Here is an 18,677-nt window from a genome sequence, read left to right as displayed (position 1 = left end):
TGCTTAGTTCTCAGCTAGCTGCTTTTAGGCAAGTAATAAAATCCGTTTGGAGCTTTTTTGAAAGGGTAATTCTTCATGTATTTTACTACTTACAACCTGATCCCATAGAAAGCTTTTCTCTGGTTGCAGAATATTGGGTTTTTAATGCAGAATTACAAGTTTACTGAGTATACCCAATGCTCACCCATCTCCAAAGTCAAGTGTAAAGGTGGCCATTTAATGTGCTTATATTAGGATTGAATTTGGCTGTGATGGAGTTGCTTCCCCTCCTCCTGCTGAAAGACTAGAGAACAAAGTATTGAAGCTTCACCAGAAAATGATCCAATCCATAGTTATCAGACTGATTTAACACTTGGTTGGTTGGTGGTTTTTGTGTGTGTGTGTTTTTTTACAGATATCAGTCCCACTCTTGATGACTTAAAGAGCAGACTTGAGGTTGCTGAGCACAAGAAAAATGTGATAAAGGCAAACCTTACAAGCTTTCAAAATGACCTTCAGGGGATAAATAGAGGTAAATAATTTATGTGGACTTCCAATGCTGTATGTTTTGTTCTGCATTTCTTATTATGCCAAGCAACTAATCCCTGGCCCAACTTTCCGCAAGCAAAATCCTCCCTTCTGCCAACCACCCAAACCCCCACCAATTTTAGCAATTGGCAGAAAAATAAATGAGAGATTGCGTCCTGCACTCTCTCCCCAGTCATCAGATCAATCAACTGATGAGTGGGGAGGAGGTATTCCCTTAAGATGATCTGCAGGAATTCGCCACGTAGAGCCGGGGGGCTGTGTGCAAGAGGGTGCAGAGGCCAAGACCATTGGCCTGCAGGCCCTGGAGGGTTGGCCAAGGGTAACTGTGGCCCTCAGACCAAAAACGTTAGACAGCCCTTGCCTTGTAAATAAAAAACAGCCCTACCCAAATGGGGAAGGAAAGATAATAAGGAGCAAAATATGCGGTCATATAGAAACCAGTCACATATTTGGATGTTTGTGCATCTTTTCCTTTCCTCTAGATGACACAGACGGCTTGATTACAAGTGCAAAGAACATGGTCAAAAATGCCAATGACATTACTGCTAATATTCTCACGGAACTGAACCCAATTAAAGAAGATGTGGAAAAGATCAAGATTTCCTATGGAAGCACACAGAGCTCTAACTATAACAAGGCTTTGAATGATGCAAACAATACAGGTAGGCAGTTTGTTTGTTCCATGGGCCTCTTCCAGCCTTTCTGTAGTGATATCAGCATTTGTTTTGGAGGGGAGAACTAGGCCATGTTGCTGTTGTTGAATATTCTTTCACAACTTGCTAAATATAGATGTTATAAATCTGGTTATTGCTGGGAATTCCTAGAAAAGGTCCTCACCCAAAGTCTTTTCTTAAGTCTTGGGGCACTTCCAGACTGTCACTGTTTTGTGAGTGGGATTCACTCTCAAGACTGGCAAATAATTCAGGCCATACAGATAAGTGGATTAGATGCGAAAAAAGCTCCTTCCAATTTTTATTTTTATTTTAAAGTAAGAAGCACAATGGGAAATGAAAGGAAAATGTACTGGAAAGCAAGGGATGACAATTGCTTTACTTAATGTCGTACAACCATCCCCACTACCCCACAAACAGCTGGATAAACATTAAATGAATAGGTTGTCAGGAAACTACCCTGGTATGAATTGAGTGTGTCCCTCGGGTTAAATACGCTTCAGGTTACATATGCTTCAGGTTATGGACTCCGCTAACCCAGAAATAGTACCTCAGATTAAGAACTTTGCTTCAGGATGAGAACAGAAATCGCGAGGCGGTGGCACAGTAGCAGCGGGAGGCCCCATTAGCTAAAGTGGTGCTTCAGGTTAAGAACAGTTTCAGGTTAAGAATGGACCTCCAGATTGAATTAAGTATGTAACCGGAGGTACCACTGTATTCCAGCAGTTGCAGATTACATGACTCATATTTTGCATTTTAGTACATAATGCTTCCCTCATGTCACTAAAAAAAAATGAAAATCCTATCCACAGTAAAGAACTTGACAAACATCCTCCCAGATCTGTTTAACAAGATTACACGCATCAATGAACAACTTATGCCAATAGCTAACATATCGGAGAATATAAACCGCATCAGAGAGCTCATCCAGCAAGCAAGAGATGCTGCTAACAAGGTATGTGGCTTGTGGCAGAATCTTCCATAGCTTCTTCTTTCTGTCCTCTTTTGCTACTTGTCATCACATGTTCGCCCAATAAAGTTGCTACATGCCCACGCTCACATATTTTATTATTGTCACCCAGGTGTATTTAGTGAAACCTTTAATAAAGAGAAATAATTTATTCTTTAGGTCTGCCCAGAGAGCAATTTCCCCCAGGACAGGTTTGATGCTGAAAAGCCATCTGGACATCATCATCATCATTATTATTCTTATTATTATTTTATTTATACTCCACCTTTTTCCCTGATGGGATTCAAAGCAGCTTACATATTAAAATGAGAACCACTAAAAGTATAGGAAAACAATAATAAAAAAGTAAACATTGTTAGAAGTAAAGCTATATACATATATAAAATCTGTTTAATCCATACAATTACAATTAAAAAACACAGTATGGCACCAGCCCAGTCATTAAAAGCAGTCAGTTCACAAAAGCATTGGGGCAAAGATGCTGCTGTAAATGGGTGTCAGCTTGGGTATCCTGCTAATTTGTGGCCTGTTGTTTTGAACTCCCATGGGTCATGATGAGGAGTAATGGCATTATCTCAGTTCCTTAATCCATGTTCATAGGACTCTACCCTTATGGAGCAGGCAAGATGGCCCTGGAGAAGGAGGGTACAAGAATTAAGTGCTAATATTGTTCACTAATTGAGTAAAAATCATTACTTACATGCTTAAAAATGTTCCTGTGCTTACCAATGTAAGTCACAAGAAAAACCAGTATTTTCCATGGGTGCAAACATATCCTACAGGCCCACAGTAACAGAGCTTCAGTTGCCTGCTTCTCTGTTTCACAGAATGTAAATATTGCTTTCCTCTTGAATGCTTTGGAGGGGGGGAGGTCTGAAGGAGGAGACTGTTCTACACATATAAGGTTCCTCGTCACATAGGCTACAAACTGTATAGGGAGCCCATGTATGTAGGGCAGGCTCCTCCCTCCACACACACACACAAAACATGGGTGGCAGAGGGAAGCCAATGGGGATACAAAAGCTGGTGTGGGCCAGTGAGCACTCTCCCAGCCACACAGTGATAACTGAAAATGAAATGTCTGAATAGGACTGTAGTTGTTTACATATATTAAGGCTGTTGCATGGCTCCCGAGAACTTAAGTCAAAATTGCATGTCTGTTTTGATTCCCATATGAGTTTGTAATCATATTCATTTTTATTTTTAATAGGTTGCTGTTCCCATGAGGTTCAATGGCAGTTCTGGGGTTGAGGTCCGGCCTCCAGATAACCTTGATGACTTGAAAGGCTATACTTCTCTTTCTTTGTATCTGCAAAGGCCTCTCTCACGATTGGATAGCCCACGGCGGCAGACGTCCAACATGTTTGTCATGTACTTGGGTGACAAGGATGTAAGTATTCGTTTCTTGTCTCCATTATTTTTATTAATATTTATTACGCTATTCATCCATCATTATGAACAATGGGTTGTAAATATCTGAGCAGCTGTTCAAATAATTGAATTACTTTGATAAAGTGAGTATCTCTGCAAAAAGCAAACAAAACAAAAAGTCTATGTGAATTCAGTTCTGCCAAGTTGTTTGTTTTATATAGTTTTAGGTGGCAATTTTTTCAATTTTTATTTTATGTGAGATACACGCAGTTTTATGTGGCCATTTGGAACCAAATTAGCCTTAAAAAGCAAATGTGGTTTTAATTTGCAATCCATTGATAATTTGAAAGCTTGCAGACCCATTGTAAATAAAGGCCCATTGTGTTATAATTTAAAATTACATTTCAGGAATTTAAAAAACAATAAAGGGATAATTTTATTCTTATACCTTAGAAACCCACATATGTAAGTAGTTTGTGTATCACTGTGTGAATGTATTCCACTTTTTGACTATAATAGTAGCTGAAAGTCGAGTGACGGTTACATCTTTTAAACATGCACAGACATGGCTTATTAACTTAATTTGGGGTGGCAAATGTGAATGGACATCGGACTATTCTATCTAACAGTCAATTAACTGAAAGTGGCTTGTGGGCCCAGGCATAGTAGGCTGCGGCTGGTGGGGGCCAAGGCACGGGGAGATGCAATAATCACAAAACAAGCATTTTGGGATTAAACAGGCCACAACTTTAATGATTGCAGATGTCAGTAGGCATTGGGTGTATATTCTGAATCATCCATCCCGTCTGGATTTGGCAGGGTTAATCCTAGGTGAAGGACCACCCTATGACGTATATCAAATTGGGGCGACTTCTCCAGAATCATCATTTGGGGTGGGCGTGTTATGGCCCATCATTCCCTGCCTGGGCATCTGGACAGAAACATGTTCCTCTGGACTCCCTTAATGGGGTACCCTGATTCTTGTGAGTAAGGGATGGGACTTCCAACCCCCCACTCCCTTCCCTTGACTAAAGATCCAACACAATGCCTTATCCACTAGCAAGTTGTGACAATAGCTATGAGGTAGGCGAAAGCCTCAGATAGGCCAAATTGGCTTAGAGAATACTGTAATTCCTCCCTGGCCAAATAGTTCCCTATGGACCTTCTTGGATGTTAAGATCAACAGAAGGGGCCCTATTGGTAATTTGGCCACTCTCAGAAGTTTGGGTTTTTTGTGATCTGGAGAGGGCATTCCCTGTGGCAGTCCTCAAGTTTTGGAATTCCATTCCCACAGAGATGTATCTGACATCTCTGTGGGAATGGAATTACCTTCATAATGTAGTTCACATAATATATTGTAGATGCACATTTTTACCCTTTTGACACGAGATAAATATTGTCAATTCTTGTGACTGTAATTTGTGACTGTAATTTGTTTGAATACTTCTGGAACCCATGGTGAAAGGCAAGTAAGAAATAAAAATATAACCAGAAGGCTCAAAACTATAGTTCCAATACTTCTTGGAGTTGGTGTGCCACTTTAACTGGCCTAGAATTGGTTTATGCTTCAAGTTATAAATGACACCAATTGGCAGCTGCCATCTTGGGGCAAATGGCAGCTTTAGGAGGGTAATTTTCACTGGGACAACAAAATAGGTAGAAAAGGTTGGGTGAGGGGAATGTACTCCCTGTGCACAGCCTAACACACACAAACAACCGATACTTCTAAAGATTATTTAAAAATAAATCAATGTGAAGCCAGCTTTAATTAAGAATTATTATTTTTCATGTTTAGAGTTCCAAGGACTACATAGGCATGGCTGTCCGCGATGGCCGTCTCATTTGTGCCTATAGTTTAGGAGGTGATGAAGCTGAAATACGGGTGCCTGAATCGGTGTTTGAAAGCGATACCAAGGATGCAATTTTGGATCGTGTGCAGTTTGAAAGGTATGGGACTCTATAAAAAAAAAATCCTTCCCGATCTTTTTGTGGGCTTAGGTTGAGATATTCAAATTTTGTCTCTTTTTTTTCTTTTTAGGATTTACCAGTATGCAAAACTGAATTACATTCAAGGTGCAACCTCTCCTTCACCATCAAGCTTTGGGCCTTTTGATGACAGCAGTGGAAACAGCCATACTCTTCTCAACCTGGATCCTGACAATGTGGTCTTCTATGTTGGAGGATATCCGTCAGATTTTATAGTAATGTGTTTATAACTTATGGAAATATTTTGTGTGTGGTGTGTGTGTGTGTGTGTGTGTGTTGTAAATCAAGTGCTGATACTTGCTTCACAAAAAGGACCTAAGCAATAACAACCCATAACTTATTGTTATTATTAATACTCTGCTGGGAGCTGCCAAGAGTGGCTGGGGAAATCCAGCCAGTTGGGTGGGGTATAAATTATTATTATTATTATTATTTATTAGTTAGTTAGTATGAGATATATATCCTAGGTGGGTTTCAAAAAATGAAGCCAAATTTTGCATTGAAAAGCAGAATTCATCAATCTGAATAATTAATTAAAATTATGGTGCTGAATTTCTCTGAAGACTGTTTTTACTTTTACAGCTTCCCAGTACGCTAAACTACTCTCCTTATGAAGGCTGCATTGAACTGGATAGCTTGAACGAGAGAGTTATCAGCCTGTACAATTTCAAGAGGAGTTTTAATCTTGATACCAGTGAAGTACAACCATGCAGAAGGTAAAAGAAATAAAAAAATCCTACCACATGCCCTGTGCTGTATATTTGGAATTTTATAATACATAGAATCATAGAGTTGGAAGGGACCCTGAGAGTCATTTAGTTCAACCCCCTGCAATGCAAGAATCCTGCCCACAGCCATCCCTGGGTGGGCTCGAACCACCAGCCTTCTGGTTAACAGCCAGGTGCACTGACGCATTGCGCCACAGAATAATCTATCACCAGTGTTCAAAACTCCCATTGTTCTAGGTGCATTTTGCGACAGGAAATTTCATTGGTGTGAGCAGTTTCCGAGCTCTGGGCTCAGTTCTGCGCCTAAGATTTCAGATTTAAAACTGCAGAGTGGAAGGAAAGGAGGGCCTTTTTCTGCCTCCCCACTTCCAGCTACTCTCTGAAGACTGGAGTAGTATTAAGAATATTAGGGGGTGAACGGGGAAAAACTAGACCATATGAAAAATGAACATAGTATTTTAGCTGCAGTTCATTCATTTTCAGTATCGTATTCTTGTTATAAAAAAGGGCGCCTAAACCGTTGTTGTGCCCATAACCTAGGTTTAAGGTGCTATTTAGCTCCTAGCTTTCATATCTCAGTTTCTAACACTGCCACACTCACCTTATCCCAACCAAAGTTTAGCCATTGTGGCTTCAAGAGATATCTTTTCTATCATATTGTAATGGCATCCACATGGAACAGAATTAGCAAAGGAAGATGAACACGTGTTCAACAAGCCTTAACAATTAGGTGTGCTGAACTGCTCCAAGTCCTGTGCAGTTTTAAGAAGGCCATACAGACAACTCAGGCATTCTTTCTGTAAAATCTTTTCCAGTTAAACTAATGATTAAGCTGTCAGAGGATGAGAATGCTCATCTTGGGGAAGTAAGGTCATCTGTGTGGGCTTGCTGTGAGATCGTGCAAGATAAATCCACTGTGTAGATTTTTCTTGTTTGTGTCCCAACAGGAGAAAGCAGCCTTTTTAAAAATAATTGTGACAATTTTTTTTTTTAAAAAGCTTTAAAATACAACTTCCCCTTTTTATGATCTCAAACTGAAAAATACTAATTTTGTGAATGTTTGCTTAACATACTTCTTGAGATTCTGAACATGCAGTAGTTCTCACTTCCCCCGTTTTTTGTTACAGATATAAAGAACAGTCTTCTAAACTTTATTTTGAAGGCACAGGTTACGCCCATGTTGATGTAACTTCACCAACTAGCACTTTTCGACGATATGAACAAACCATTCAGACTACTACAGATGATGGAATTGTCTTTTTTGCAAGTAATCAGGTAATATTTCTGCTCATGCGGAGAAAGTGATTCATTCAAATAATATTTGCATAACAATTAAGCGTGAATGGATAAGAAAATTGAATTGTAGAACCTGAATGTAATTAGGAACAAATGTTTAAAAAGCATGTGCTTTACACATGTCTTGTAAAACACAGTGTTTCATATTGCTTGGTGGCAAAAATTGATGAGTAACTTCAATGATTATTGAGAAATCTGAGTTAACTAATTCTTCAGGCCAGGGCATAAGCTTAATCAATTGAAAGAAGACTATTCTTGACCCATTTAAAGCTTTGTATTATTTCAGCAAGGAATTCTGATGCCAGCAGGCACCATAGAAACATATGGCAGAAGTGGAAAGAACGGTTATGCCCAATTACTTTGCCCACAGTCTTGAAGAAGTGAGGTTAGCAGGTGAAATGTTTTGAATGAAAGATTAGGAGAAATTACTGTAACAACCCCCAACCTAAATATTCAGACTGTGATTTACTGTGTTCACTGCTTTGTGTTGTCTTCATATAAAAAAACGCTATATGCATTTTATAAATAAATAGAGCTGAGGCAAAAGTTTTACGTGTGTCAGATCAAAGGAAATACTGCTTGAGTAAAAAAAAATGTAGATGTGAATCAACTGAAAGGATGAATTATTCCTCAGGGAATAGTGATAAAATTTTCTTTCAGAGTTGCCTTTCTGCTTTCTCTAACGTAGGCCACTTACATAATAGTAGGACAGAGCTGCAGTAAGCAGAACAAAGTCCTCAAAGGAATGACTGTGTTTTCTTGGGCTTTTGAGTGGTGCAACATATGAGCTCCTAACCTAGAAATATATAATAAGGCTGTGGAACCTGCCATGGCAATCATACCAGCTCTGGCCAATCCAGAAACTCTATGCTGCCTGCCAATTGTAAGGCGGACGTTGCAGATTCCTATTCTGTTCTGCATAAAGACATCTCTGAGGCCTGAACACACAATAATGGGGACCCAGAATCCTGGGGTTCCGAGTGCAAGCCTGAGTCCTTGAAACTAAGGTTACTTAGATGCCTAAAGAACCAAGCAGGCAGCCTGATTCAGAGAGCAGAAATGTGCAGTAGTTGGATCTAATATGGCTTTGATCACTGAAAAGAAGAGAGCAAGTAGAGGATGGCGAGTTATGGATTTCTGAAACGTGGCTCAGATTCAAATTCATCTGTACGTTCAGCCACTAGAACTGGAAATGCACATTTTCTTTAAAACGTTGAGGCTGAAATTTTCAGGATTACTGCACAGAGTACTGCTAATTATGCCTAATTCAAATAAATGACTCTTTATAATATATTACACGACATGTTATTTCTTAATTGCAGGACAAGTTCATTTGTTTGAGGATTGAAAAGGGCCAGCTGGTACTCAGGTATAAAGTTGATTCACAGCCTCCGAAAGAAGCAAAGAGCCAAGTGGTCATAAACAACGGAATGGATCAAATAGTAAGGTTTTTTGGTTTTTTTTTAAAAAGTAAAATAAATGAATATCCGACAATGTAATCACTTATGAATGATGTTATAAATTATGTGAATTCACACCATTTATAAAAGTTAACATTTCTGCTTAGCATCTTCTAGATGTTATGTCTTTTTTTCCTTCAAAGAACTTAGTTTTCTCACTTTTACTAGTTATTTAACTACCCAGTGGAACAACAGATAGATTAGCTTCTGAAGCATTATTTGTTTTAAAAACAAGTTGTGATAATATGATATATATATATATATATATATATATATATATATATATATATTCCCTTGTTTCTTTGTAGGCTGGTTTAAAATCTGACTGTTTTATTCATTTCAGGTTCTTTTACTCATTGGTCCACAAATAGTTGCTTTTGGCAGGCCTAGAGAACAAGTTAACATAAGTATGTTTCCGTTCAATTCATATTACCTCGGTGGAATCCCAGCCTCTGTAAGAGAACGGTGAGTTATACTACAGATTACTCTTTAAGATTGTTGTGTTGTTTTATGGATGGAAGTCAGGCCTGCACAACTTGGGGTCCACTGAGCTGAATGATGTGACCTTCCAGGTGTTGTGGTATGACGGGGTGCTGACGGGTATGACGGGGGTTTCTCCTGTGTTTAATGTCTAGTGTGAGCATTGTCAAATCATCTTGAACACTACAAATACTTGGCAGCTGGGCTGTATTCAGCTTGGTAGGTTTCATTTGTGCAGGCATGATTAACACAAAGCGGAGCATTTCACTGAAAGACCTAGATGGTCCTTTCCCAGGTCTGGGTTGAACTGTAAGGCCTTAGTTTGTACCTCCAGTTCCAGTTCGCAAACACAAAAGCTTACTACATAGATACAAAAATATTCTTCACATAAGTTTAATGCCGGTTTGCACTTGTCATTCTGCCATTGTAATACTGCTCTCATGTGTATAGTGGGGGTCAGTGAATAGAGTGCTAGATTTGAGTGTAGGGTACCCTTTTCTAACCAAGATATTTAATTAGTGACCTAGGGCAAGTCACAATCTCTTAGCAGCACTTACTGAATTACTCTGGAGATAAGAAGTGGAAAGCAGTTTGTACATGAAATGAGACATTTGGAATCAATAATGGCAAATTTAAAGGCTATGTGGTATTTTTTCTTTCTTTGCGGAAACAGCTTTAATATATCGACACCTCCATTTCGTGGGTGCATGAAGAATGTAAAAACTTCTTTTGAGTCTTCCCCTACCATCTCTGAGATGCTTGGTGTCAGCAAAAATTGTCCCGAAGACTGGAAGGTAATTTGCCGATTACAACGTCCTTAGGTACTGGATACTAATCATGATCATGATGGCATTTCATTCATATAATGCATTTAAGACAAAAAAAAACCAACCTTTCCACAGCTTCCCAAAATAAGATCTGTGAGTCCCACTTTCCCATGGAGCCCATAATGTGAGATCCGTTAATTCCACTTGATATATTAGACAGAAGCAAGGAAAGTAGGAATGACTCTTCTGAAAAAGGAAACCTATTCATTATCCATTTGTATTTTTAGCTTGTGAGAGCTGCGACTTTTTCTAAGAATGGAGTACTTGATTTGAGTGATGATGGTTTTCCATTTCCTAACGACTTCCAAATTGGATTTGGCTTTCACACTTTGGCCCTTGATGGAACATTGCTATATTACAATTTACGGGTATGAGAGATATATCTTCTTTTGTTCTCCTATTCAAAGATAATCATTTTCCCTTTTTTGCCAAAGCTAAAACCTCAAAAATTAAATTTTGGTTTGTTTGTTTTTAGCCTGATGTGCTTACTGTGCTCCTGAGAAATGGCTTTGTCATCGTAAAGTTAGCTGATGAAGAAGGTCAGTCTAGCAAGAGATATGAAGATGGCTCAATGCATTATGTAACAGTGATGAAAGAGGGTGACACGTAAGTCCAACACTTTATGGGACAGAGTGAATGCTATGTTAGAGAAAAAATATGGGGCTGTATTGCTTGACTTGACATTTGATTACAGTGGTACCTCGGGTTAAGTACTTAATTCTTTCCAGAGGTCCATACTTAACCTGAAACTGTTCTTAACCTGAAGCACCACTTTAGCTAATGGGGCCTCCTGCTGCTGCTGCGCCGCTGGAGCACGATTTCTGTTCTCATCCTGAAGCAAAGTTCTTAACCTGAAGCACTATTTCTGGATTAGCGGAGTCTGTAACCTGAAGCGTATGTAACCTGAAGCATATGTAACCCGAGGTACCACTGTATATAATATCTAGAAAGTTAAAACTGCATTAGGATTAATGCCATCAGTTGATGTGGAACCTCAGAATAAACAGGAGACTTTTTTTGTATTTTCAAAGTCTTCACAGTTCCATTCTTGAATATTAGAGCATTTTCTGTGACAAAATGTAGACCCAGTTTATTTTTGTGTGTTCTGTATGTGCTTATCTCTGTGCTTGGTACGCCAGTTTCACAACCCACTCCTCTTCCATAGGGCATGATCAAGAACTCTGCATATAAGAGTAGAAAGGCTTTTCATACTCTTCTGTAAGACTTCACTGGCATTTCCCATTGTGTGCACTATGCGCTTCCCTCTCAGAGAACAGAATGAAGCAAATATTGTGCACACAGAGCTCTGCAAGCAGATTGCGACTGCTAGATCACAACTAGCATGTATAAATTGATCTCTTAGCTTTCCCAGGTTATGCTAAATACACAGATGCTGCTAACCTTTTGCCTCCACATCTTCTTTGTATGGACTTGTTCAAATATCTTCTTTTCATATCTGTTTTGATCTTTGCTAGCAACCTAGGAATCATGGCATTTTTATTTTTGTTTTTACATAAATGGGGAAATTCTGTAATGTTGCTGCAATTGTGAAGCCTGCACCCATTGTTAATTTGTGTTGGCTTGGTGGAGCAGAAGCTTCTATGATTAGATTCTGATGATGTGCATCTCATGTGACGATCATCACCATGGTTAACCTGGTTAGTTGAACGTTCAGTCGTGGTTTGGCCATCACAAATATTGGCTTCTTATTCCATGAATACCAGCTTCTGGGAGGTAACCTGGCAGGAAATAACCCTATCCCATGACAACCAACTAGCTGCTTGAATTCTGTCTCTGGAGAGCACTGCAGCAACAATCCAATTCATCAGCAATAATGTATCAAATGTAATGGTTTGGTTTCTAAGATAATGCCTATATGGAGTTTTAGAATCTGGTTTGGATGCTCTCATTTAGTCACATGGGTATACATAGACTGCATGGGGCCTTTGGCTAGCCACAGAAAATGTCGGACTGTTAATGAGTGGTGTAGGTTTTGTGCTGCAGTGTGAAAACAAAGAGCAAAAGATGCACCAACATGGCCACATACTTCTGCATAAGTTGTGCGGAATCTGATTCTACTCTGCTTAATCACGGTCTCATGCAGAAAAGGGGAAACTCTACTGCAGTAAGTCCAAATTTAATAAATACACGATTAATAAATAAATAGACACTGGTGATTATATGCAACCCTTTTCCATCCAAGTTGTAACAGGAGAACAAGGCTGTGCTTGAAGTCATAATTTACCAGCTCAGGGTATCATCTTTTTGTGAATTCTAGATTAGTGTCCATTAGAAACTGGACCTTTTGGGTAGCTGTCTCAGTATTATAGAATGTCCTCCTTCAGGGGGCTCTCACTTGCCTATTTTTTGAGGCCAGCAAAAAAAAAAATGTTCTAGGCTTTTGAAAATGAGTTAACTAAGAATGGAATGCTACAGGTGTGTGTGTGTGTGTACTGATCTGATTGTTTGGTTTTCTTTTCTTTTTAAAAAATGTACTAGTAGTGCTTTATGCTGTAAACAGCTTTGTGAACAACTGTCAAAACGTACTGTACGAATGTTAAGTGGCTGATTAAATAAACGTTGAGATGACTTAATAGTTTTGCTCCAAAATTTCACTCTAGATTGTGTTTTTCTTGTTCCAGGCTTAAGATGCTAGTTGATGATGTGCCTGAGTCAACAATAGTTGGAACCCTTGGAAGGAAAACAATGAGTCGGCCAATAGAGTTGGGTGGGAATGATTTTGAAGGATGCATTTCCAATGTCTTTATACAAAGGTAAACATATTGCCCAAGAGCACAGACTGTTCCAATCCATTAATATGGTACTTTCTGCTCCTCACAAAACCAGTGTTTACAATGAGCACACACAACAGAATCAGAATACACAGCACAATGCCTTTGGGCATATACTGAAAAAGTAGCATCTGTATGTCTGAAAGTGAAACCAGAATGTTGGCAAGTAGTACCTGAAAAAGACAATGCTGTATTGTGCGGGGTTTGGATCACCCTTCCTCTGTGTTGACTGTTCTGCTGGCATTTGCCATACTGCTTAGCTCGTAGACTATCAGGAAATTGGTGCAGATTAGGCACACTGCAGTTTTCCAGTACAGCTTGCATTGCATCAGTTTATCAGCACCCACCCAAAATGTGCGGAGGTACAGTTGTGATACTTTTACACTTTCATAACTGTTTTGGTGTTGCTGAGTCCCAGAGGCAGCACCAGAAAAATATTTTGGGGGTTGCAAACAGGAGGGGCAAAGTATATTTCTAGGTGAGCAACTTGCTCTCTGAAAGAAAAATAACAGTATGTGTTAAGGACAGGGGTCCAGCAATGAAGAGGAGGGCAAATTCCTCATTTAGAGGGGCGCTTGCCCCTCTTCCTCTGGTACCACCCATACTGAGCTTACCTGCTCATTTCTCTCAACTCAGGCTGCAATCTTTTATCCCCTGTAGACTCTAGCCCATGTAACCTATCCAGTGTATCAGCTACTTTCTAACATAAATATTAGAGAACCTTTTGTTAAATCAGATTCCAGGTGGGAGTCCCTGTGAGAGAAAGTAATATTTTTGCACATCGCCCCTTAACAGAATAAGTAAGGAGCCACTTAAAAGAGAAGTATTATTGATAGGGCAAGGCAGAACATTCATCAATTCAACTAAGATTTACAAATTTATAGATGTTATTCCCTATATTGTGGGTGCTTATTCTCAGCACAGCTGCATTCAGAACACCTTTCCCAAATATGCATTCATTTTTCACTAATAAAGTAGGGCCAATAAAAATGCCACCTCCAAATGTTTCACCTCGTATACAAAACACAGCAGAGGCAAAGCAGTTAGAGAGAAAACTAGGCTAAATTGATTTATTTGTACTGTCTTCCTAGAAAAAAGAATTTCTCTTAAGTATTTTACAAGCCTACCAGCTGGCTCCACTATGTGAAATATGTGCCTTCTCTTACATCTATTCCAGATCAGATCGGCTTCCTGAAGTTCAAAACCTAACAGATAACACTAAGAAGATTGATGTATCCTTAGGATCCTGTATGATAAAGAAACAACCCAAGCTGATGCTGCTGAAAGACCTGGATGATGTGGACCATCCAAGGTTTTTAAAGGTTGGAAGTTCAGCGTTCTGTAAAGAAAAGGGAAAGAAAAGAAAATACAAGTTTATGCAACAAGAAAACATAACTTCTGATTGTTGTGTTGTTTAATTACAGAACTATGTCTAGTTCTCTAGAAATAGAAATCAGGATTCCAAAATGCTTAGGAGCCTCCATGAGTACAGGAGGCGTCCTTGTTGCGAACAGTTACCCTTAAACACACAGAGGGCAATGGGGATGGGAGGTGAGCTTGTGTACCTCTCCTCTCCTTGCTTGTGCATTTAAGCCTTATAATGAAAGCCTGAATAGGGCAAGTGGTGATAGCAGAAGCATAATAAAAGAGAGCTCTGACTGAGAACAAACTCTGGGAAATGACTTGGGTAAAGGAAGAAACCTATTTGGATACATTCAGTGATCATAGTCAACAAATAAGCCATGTGTAATTTTTTTGCTAATGTGCTTGAATTAGCATATACAGTACATGCTTTGAAAGAATAACAGTTGGTAATTACCATGGAAAGAACATACAGTTAGCTCACATCTTACGTGAGGGCTATTGTGCTTATGAGCAAAATTGCATAAAAGCAGAACAACCTCTAGAAAACGGGGGGTGGGGGCATTGCTGCATTTACCAGTGAGGTGTGAATACAGCAAATGTAGTCTTCCTCCTCTGCTTCGTTGCTGGATGCTGCTTCATGGCATGATAAGGGGAAAAGTGATAGCCAGAAGAAGTACCATATTTTTTGCTCCATAAGACGCACCTAGTTTTTAGAGGAGGAAAGGGGGAAAGGCCCGGTTTTGGGGGGATCAGCTCAGTTGTGCAGCTTCTTTTGCAAAGGGGAAAAGCCCTGTTTTTTTGAGGATCAGCTCAAAGTTGTTGAGCTTACTTTGCAAAGCGAAAAAATCATGTTTTTATGGGGTTCACCTCAGTTCCGCAGCTTCTTTAGGAAAGGAAAGGGAGCAGTTTCTACAGTTTCCAGACAGATAATCTAATCAGCCAGTCACATGTCGCTGGGGAAACAAACAGCCTCCGTCTGCAGAACATTCAACAATGGAGGCCTGGGTAAGGGGGCGGGGCCATAAAGAGAGCCAGCGATCGACCACACATTCGCTCCATAAGACGCACAGACATTTTCCCTTACTTTTTAGGAGGGAAAAAGTGCGTCTTATGGAGCGAAAAATATGGTGCTTGGCTGTCGTTCAGATCCAGAGGTGGGTTGCATGGGCTCATTTGGTGCTAGTGTTGCTTCCTTCATCAGGAGCATGGTGATTGGCAACTGCTACTCTCGTCTTTTGAGCTCATTATGGATTCCATTTTCTATAGATTCCAGTTCCCATCAGCTCCTTCTAGCGTGACAAATGGTAAAGGATGACAGGAATTGTGGTTCCCCATCCCTACTATAAAGGGAGTCACTTTGGAGTAAACATACATAGATTGCCAATCAGAAGAGGATGGATAATTTAATCAAGAACACCACACTGAGAGCAGAGAGGAATAGCATTTACTTTTGAAAACCTTGAAAACCTCAAGTTGTGACTCAATGATTTTTGAAACATAGTTCTAAAAATATCCTCAGATCTATGACAGATACCAGAGAGAAAAACAAGATGTCAATTTTCAGACACGACAAATGAGTGAATACACTCAATGATCTCAAGGAAATGCATAACCCTGCAAAATTATTAACCCCCAACCTTGTATTAGGTTATTCATAAGAGGTGCCAGTACTAAATATTTACATTTTCTTTTCCAGAGGAAAAAAACCATTGCCTATTTGACAGATGGAACTATGCAGCAAAACAACAAGGGCTGTCCTTTACATGCTCAGTTAAATTTTGTCACTGGAGCATATCATTTTGGCAATACTCCTGACACTCATTTGTTGTTTACAACATCTCAAGCATCATCAAGAGACAGGTAATGGGATTTGTTGTTGTTGTTCTCAACATTTTCAAAGCATCTAGAATTCCATGGAATATTTTCAGGCTGAGACCTAGCTGTTGTCTGGCAAAGTAGACGAGGGCTGGGTCAAAGGCAGCAGACAAACAGGCTGGAGTTCAGACACTGGATCAGACAAACAAGGGCCAGAGAAACAAGTGGAAGGCAGGCTGGTGGCTAGGCACCAGGTTGCTGGCGGGAGGAATGTAGTCAACAGACCTGTGACAAGGCAGTTCTATTGTTCTGTTGGATGAATTGCACAGACTGGGAAACACAACTTGGAGTAAGATTTATATACGGCACGTCAAGTTACAGTTGGTTCCTTAAGTCACAAGGTCCCAACTGAACTGAAAATCAGCTTTTTCTGGCTCATGTCACCATATGCATGCTGCTGCAGAACAATGGAGATTTAAGTCAGTAATGCCCTCAGCTTGAGATCTGTCCCAGAGGAGCAGAGTTCAGAGGCACCTGAGTTATGTTGCCTGAGTCCCTGTCTCATGTCCCCAAACATCATACAGGTACTTTCAGACTGGGTTCTTAGGAACATATTTTATCCCATATTGTAATAATAATGTAATGCGGCATTTGTTTGACTATTTATGTGATAATCAGTTCTGGGCTTGGATACAGCAATCCAGGTTCAAATATCTGGTTATACTTGGAGCTTATTGATGTCTTTGTGGTAAATTATATCCTTCATCAAAGAGTAATTGTGAGCACTGAAGAGAGAGGAACTTAGAAGCAACTGAATATTAATTTAATGAGAAATATAATAATATAACCATAGCATTTTCTGCTTCCGTATTGGTTAATCTTCTCTGAACTTAAAAAAAAATGTAATTCAAGGTCCCATTTTGCTGTGGACATTCGTACATCATCATCTAGAGGATTGATCTTCTTCATGGGAGACAAGCTGGGGAACAGCTACACAGCTCTTTTCCTTTCAAAAGGGCGTTTTGTGCTTTTACTTGCTGCTGATGGAAGGAAGATAAAAATCAAAAGCAAAGCTAAATACAATGACGGACAGTGGCATACTGTGAGTATGAAATCTGCCTAGGCTAAAGGATTCAGTCATTTAGTGCATAGGGCAGCCATTGTGACAGATGTCTAACTCTGAAGGAGGCAGCTTGTGGACAAAAGCTACCACTACCATGGTGGGAAGAAGAAGCAGCAAAGTCTAGTGATACAATTATTGTCCAAACCAGTGGCTCCCAATTGGTGGTCCATGGACCCCAGGGAGTTTGCTTAACCTACATGAGAATTGTGTCATGGACCCGCTGTCGTAGACCCACAAAAACTACCACAGAGATATCAAATTTTTCAAAAGTAGGGGGTCCATGTCTTGGCTTTTGAAAAACAGGGGGGCCACAGTATTTAGCTAATTGGGAACCACTGGTCCAAACCACTTTATTTTCATGCCATCTGCTGGGGGTATCTGACTGGAACCCAATCCATGATTTGCCTCTCATTCCCCTCTCCTTCTGTGGCTGGTTAGTTCAGATCAATTTCTGGTGAAATTTAAAACACAGAGAATCTCTCATACTCTCCACATTAAGGAACTGCCAGATGACTACATGGCAGCAAATTGGTTTATTTAACATCCACTCAGGCATTACTGTCACCAACTGAAGCGTCCAGCCCTCATCATTGTGAATATATATTTCAGAATGTGTGGACAATGCCAGGTGAAGGTTAGTTATGTGTCCCCCATAGAATGCTACACTTCAAAATAGTTGAAAAAAGGCACAGTCCTGTTACCACTTAGCATGAAAAAAGCAGTTATGTGTTACTCCAAGATGACATTTAGCACTGCTTTATTTTTTTTAACTTAGGTGTATTTGTTTAAGACTGTGCTTGTTTTCTGAAAAGGTGGTGTTCAGCAGAGCTGGAAAGAGAGTACGACTTGTTGTTGATGGTCTGAAAGCTCGGGAAGTAAACACAGAACCTTCCTTCTTTGCCATGACTGAGTCACCGATCTACCTAGGAGGGGTTCCTTCATTGAAAATTCAGGTAAAAAGCTGGTGTTTCAGTTGATGTGGACTTAGATGTGGTTGGCTCAAGGCAGGTAACATTTTCTTTTTCCAGCTGCATAAAATCAGGGGTGGTTTCAGATGACCTGCTTATTCAGCATTCATCTTGATTTGTTTGTAGGCATATTAGATGACAATACTTAATGAGCATTCATTAAGGAGGTTAGTTTAGTTAATGCTAGTTTTCCAGTGCATTTTCCCTATACCTTCCTTATCATAAAAAATCCAATCTTTTGGGGAAGTGGGCTTGTTGCACAAGACATCCCAATCAGCTATAATGGCACAACCTGAA

The 18,677-nt window shown here is 39.8% G+C and overlaps 1 protein-coding gene across 1 annotated transcript in view; it reads left to right on the top strand.

Annotated features, from left to right (window-relative positions):
- Positions 1–18,677, top strand: part of LAMA3 (laminin subunit alpha 3) — a 130,263-nt gene that overhangs the window by 106,676 nt on the left and 4,910 nt on the right. Inside the window, exons 56-73 of the mRNA XM_081919177.1 lie at positions 395–511; positions 1,011–1,190; positions 2,012–2,154; positions 3,380–3,559; positions 5,336–5,487; positions 5,579–5,741; positions 6,109–6,242; positions 7,382–7,529; positions 8,873–8,992; positions 9,354–9,475; positions 10,164–10,284; positions 10,545–10,685; positions 10,793–10,923; positions 12,960–13,091; positions 14,287–14,431; positions 16,171–16,334; positions 17,202–17,391; positions 18,225–18,365. Of these exons, the coding sequence (XP_081775303.1) occupies positions 395–511; positions 1,011–1,190; positions 2,012–2,154; positions 3,380–3,559; positions 5,336–5,487; positions 5,579–5,741; positions 6,109–6,242; positions 7,382–7,529; positions 8,873–8,992; positions 9,354–9,475; positions 10,164–10,284; positions 10,545–10,685; positions 10,793–10,923; positions 12,960–13,091; positions 14,287–14,431; positions 16,171–16,334; positions 17,202–17,391; positions 18,225–18,365 (2,624 nt within the window). The remainder of the gene's footprint in view (positions 1–394; positions 512–1,010; positions 1,191–2,011; positions 2,155–3,379; positions 3,560–5,335; positions 5,488–5,578; positions 5,742–6,108; positions 6,243–7,381; positions 7,530–8,872; positions 8,993–9,353; positions 9,476–10,163; positions 10,285–10,544; positions 10,686–10,792; positions 10,924–12,959; positions 13,092–14,286; positions 14,432–16,170; positions 16,335–17,201; positions 17,392–18,224; positions 18,366–18,677) is intronic.

This window comes from Podarcis melisellensis (assembly GCF_964234715.1).
Source record: "Podarcis melisellensis genome assembly, chromosome: 7".
Classification (NCBI taxonomy): domain Eukaryota; kingdom Metazoa; phylum Chordata; class Lepidosauria; order Squamata; family Lacertidae; genus Podarcis; species Podarcis melisellensis.
The sequence above is the reverse complement of the archived record's forward strand: the minus strand, read 5'-3'. Positions and strand labels throughout refer to the sequence as shown.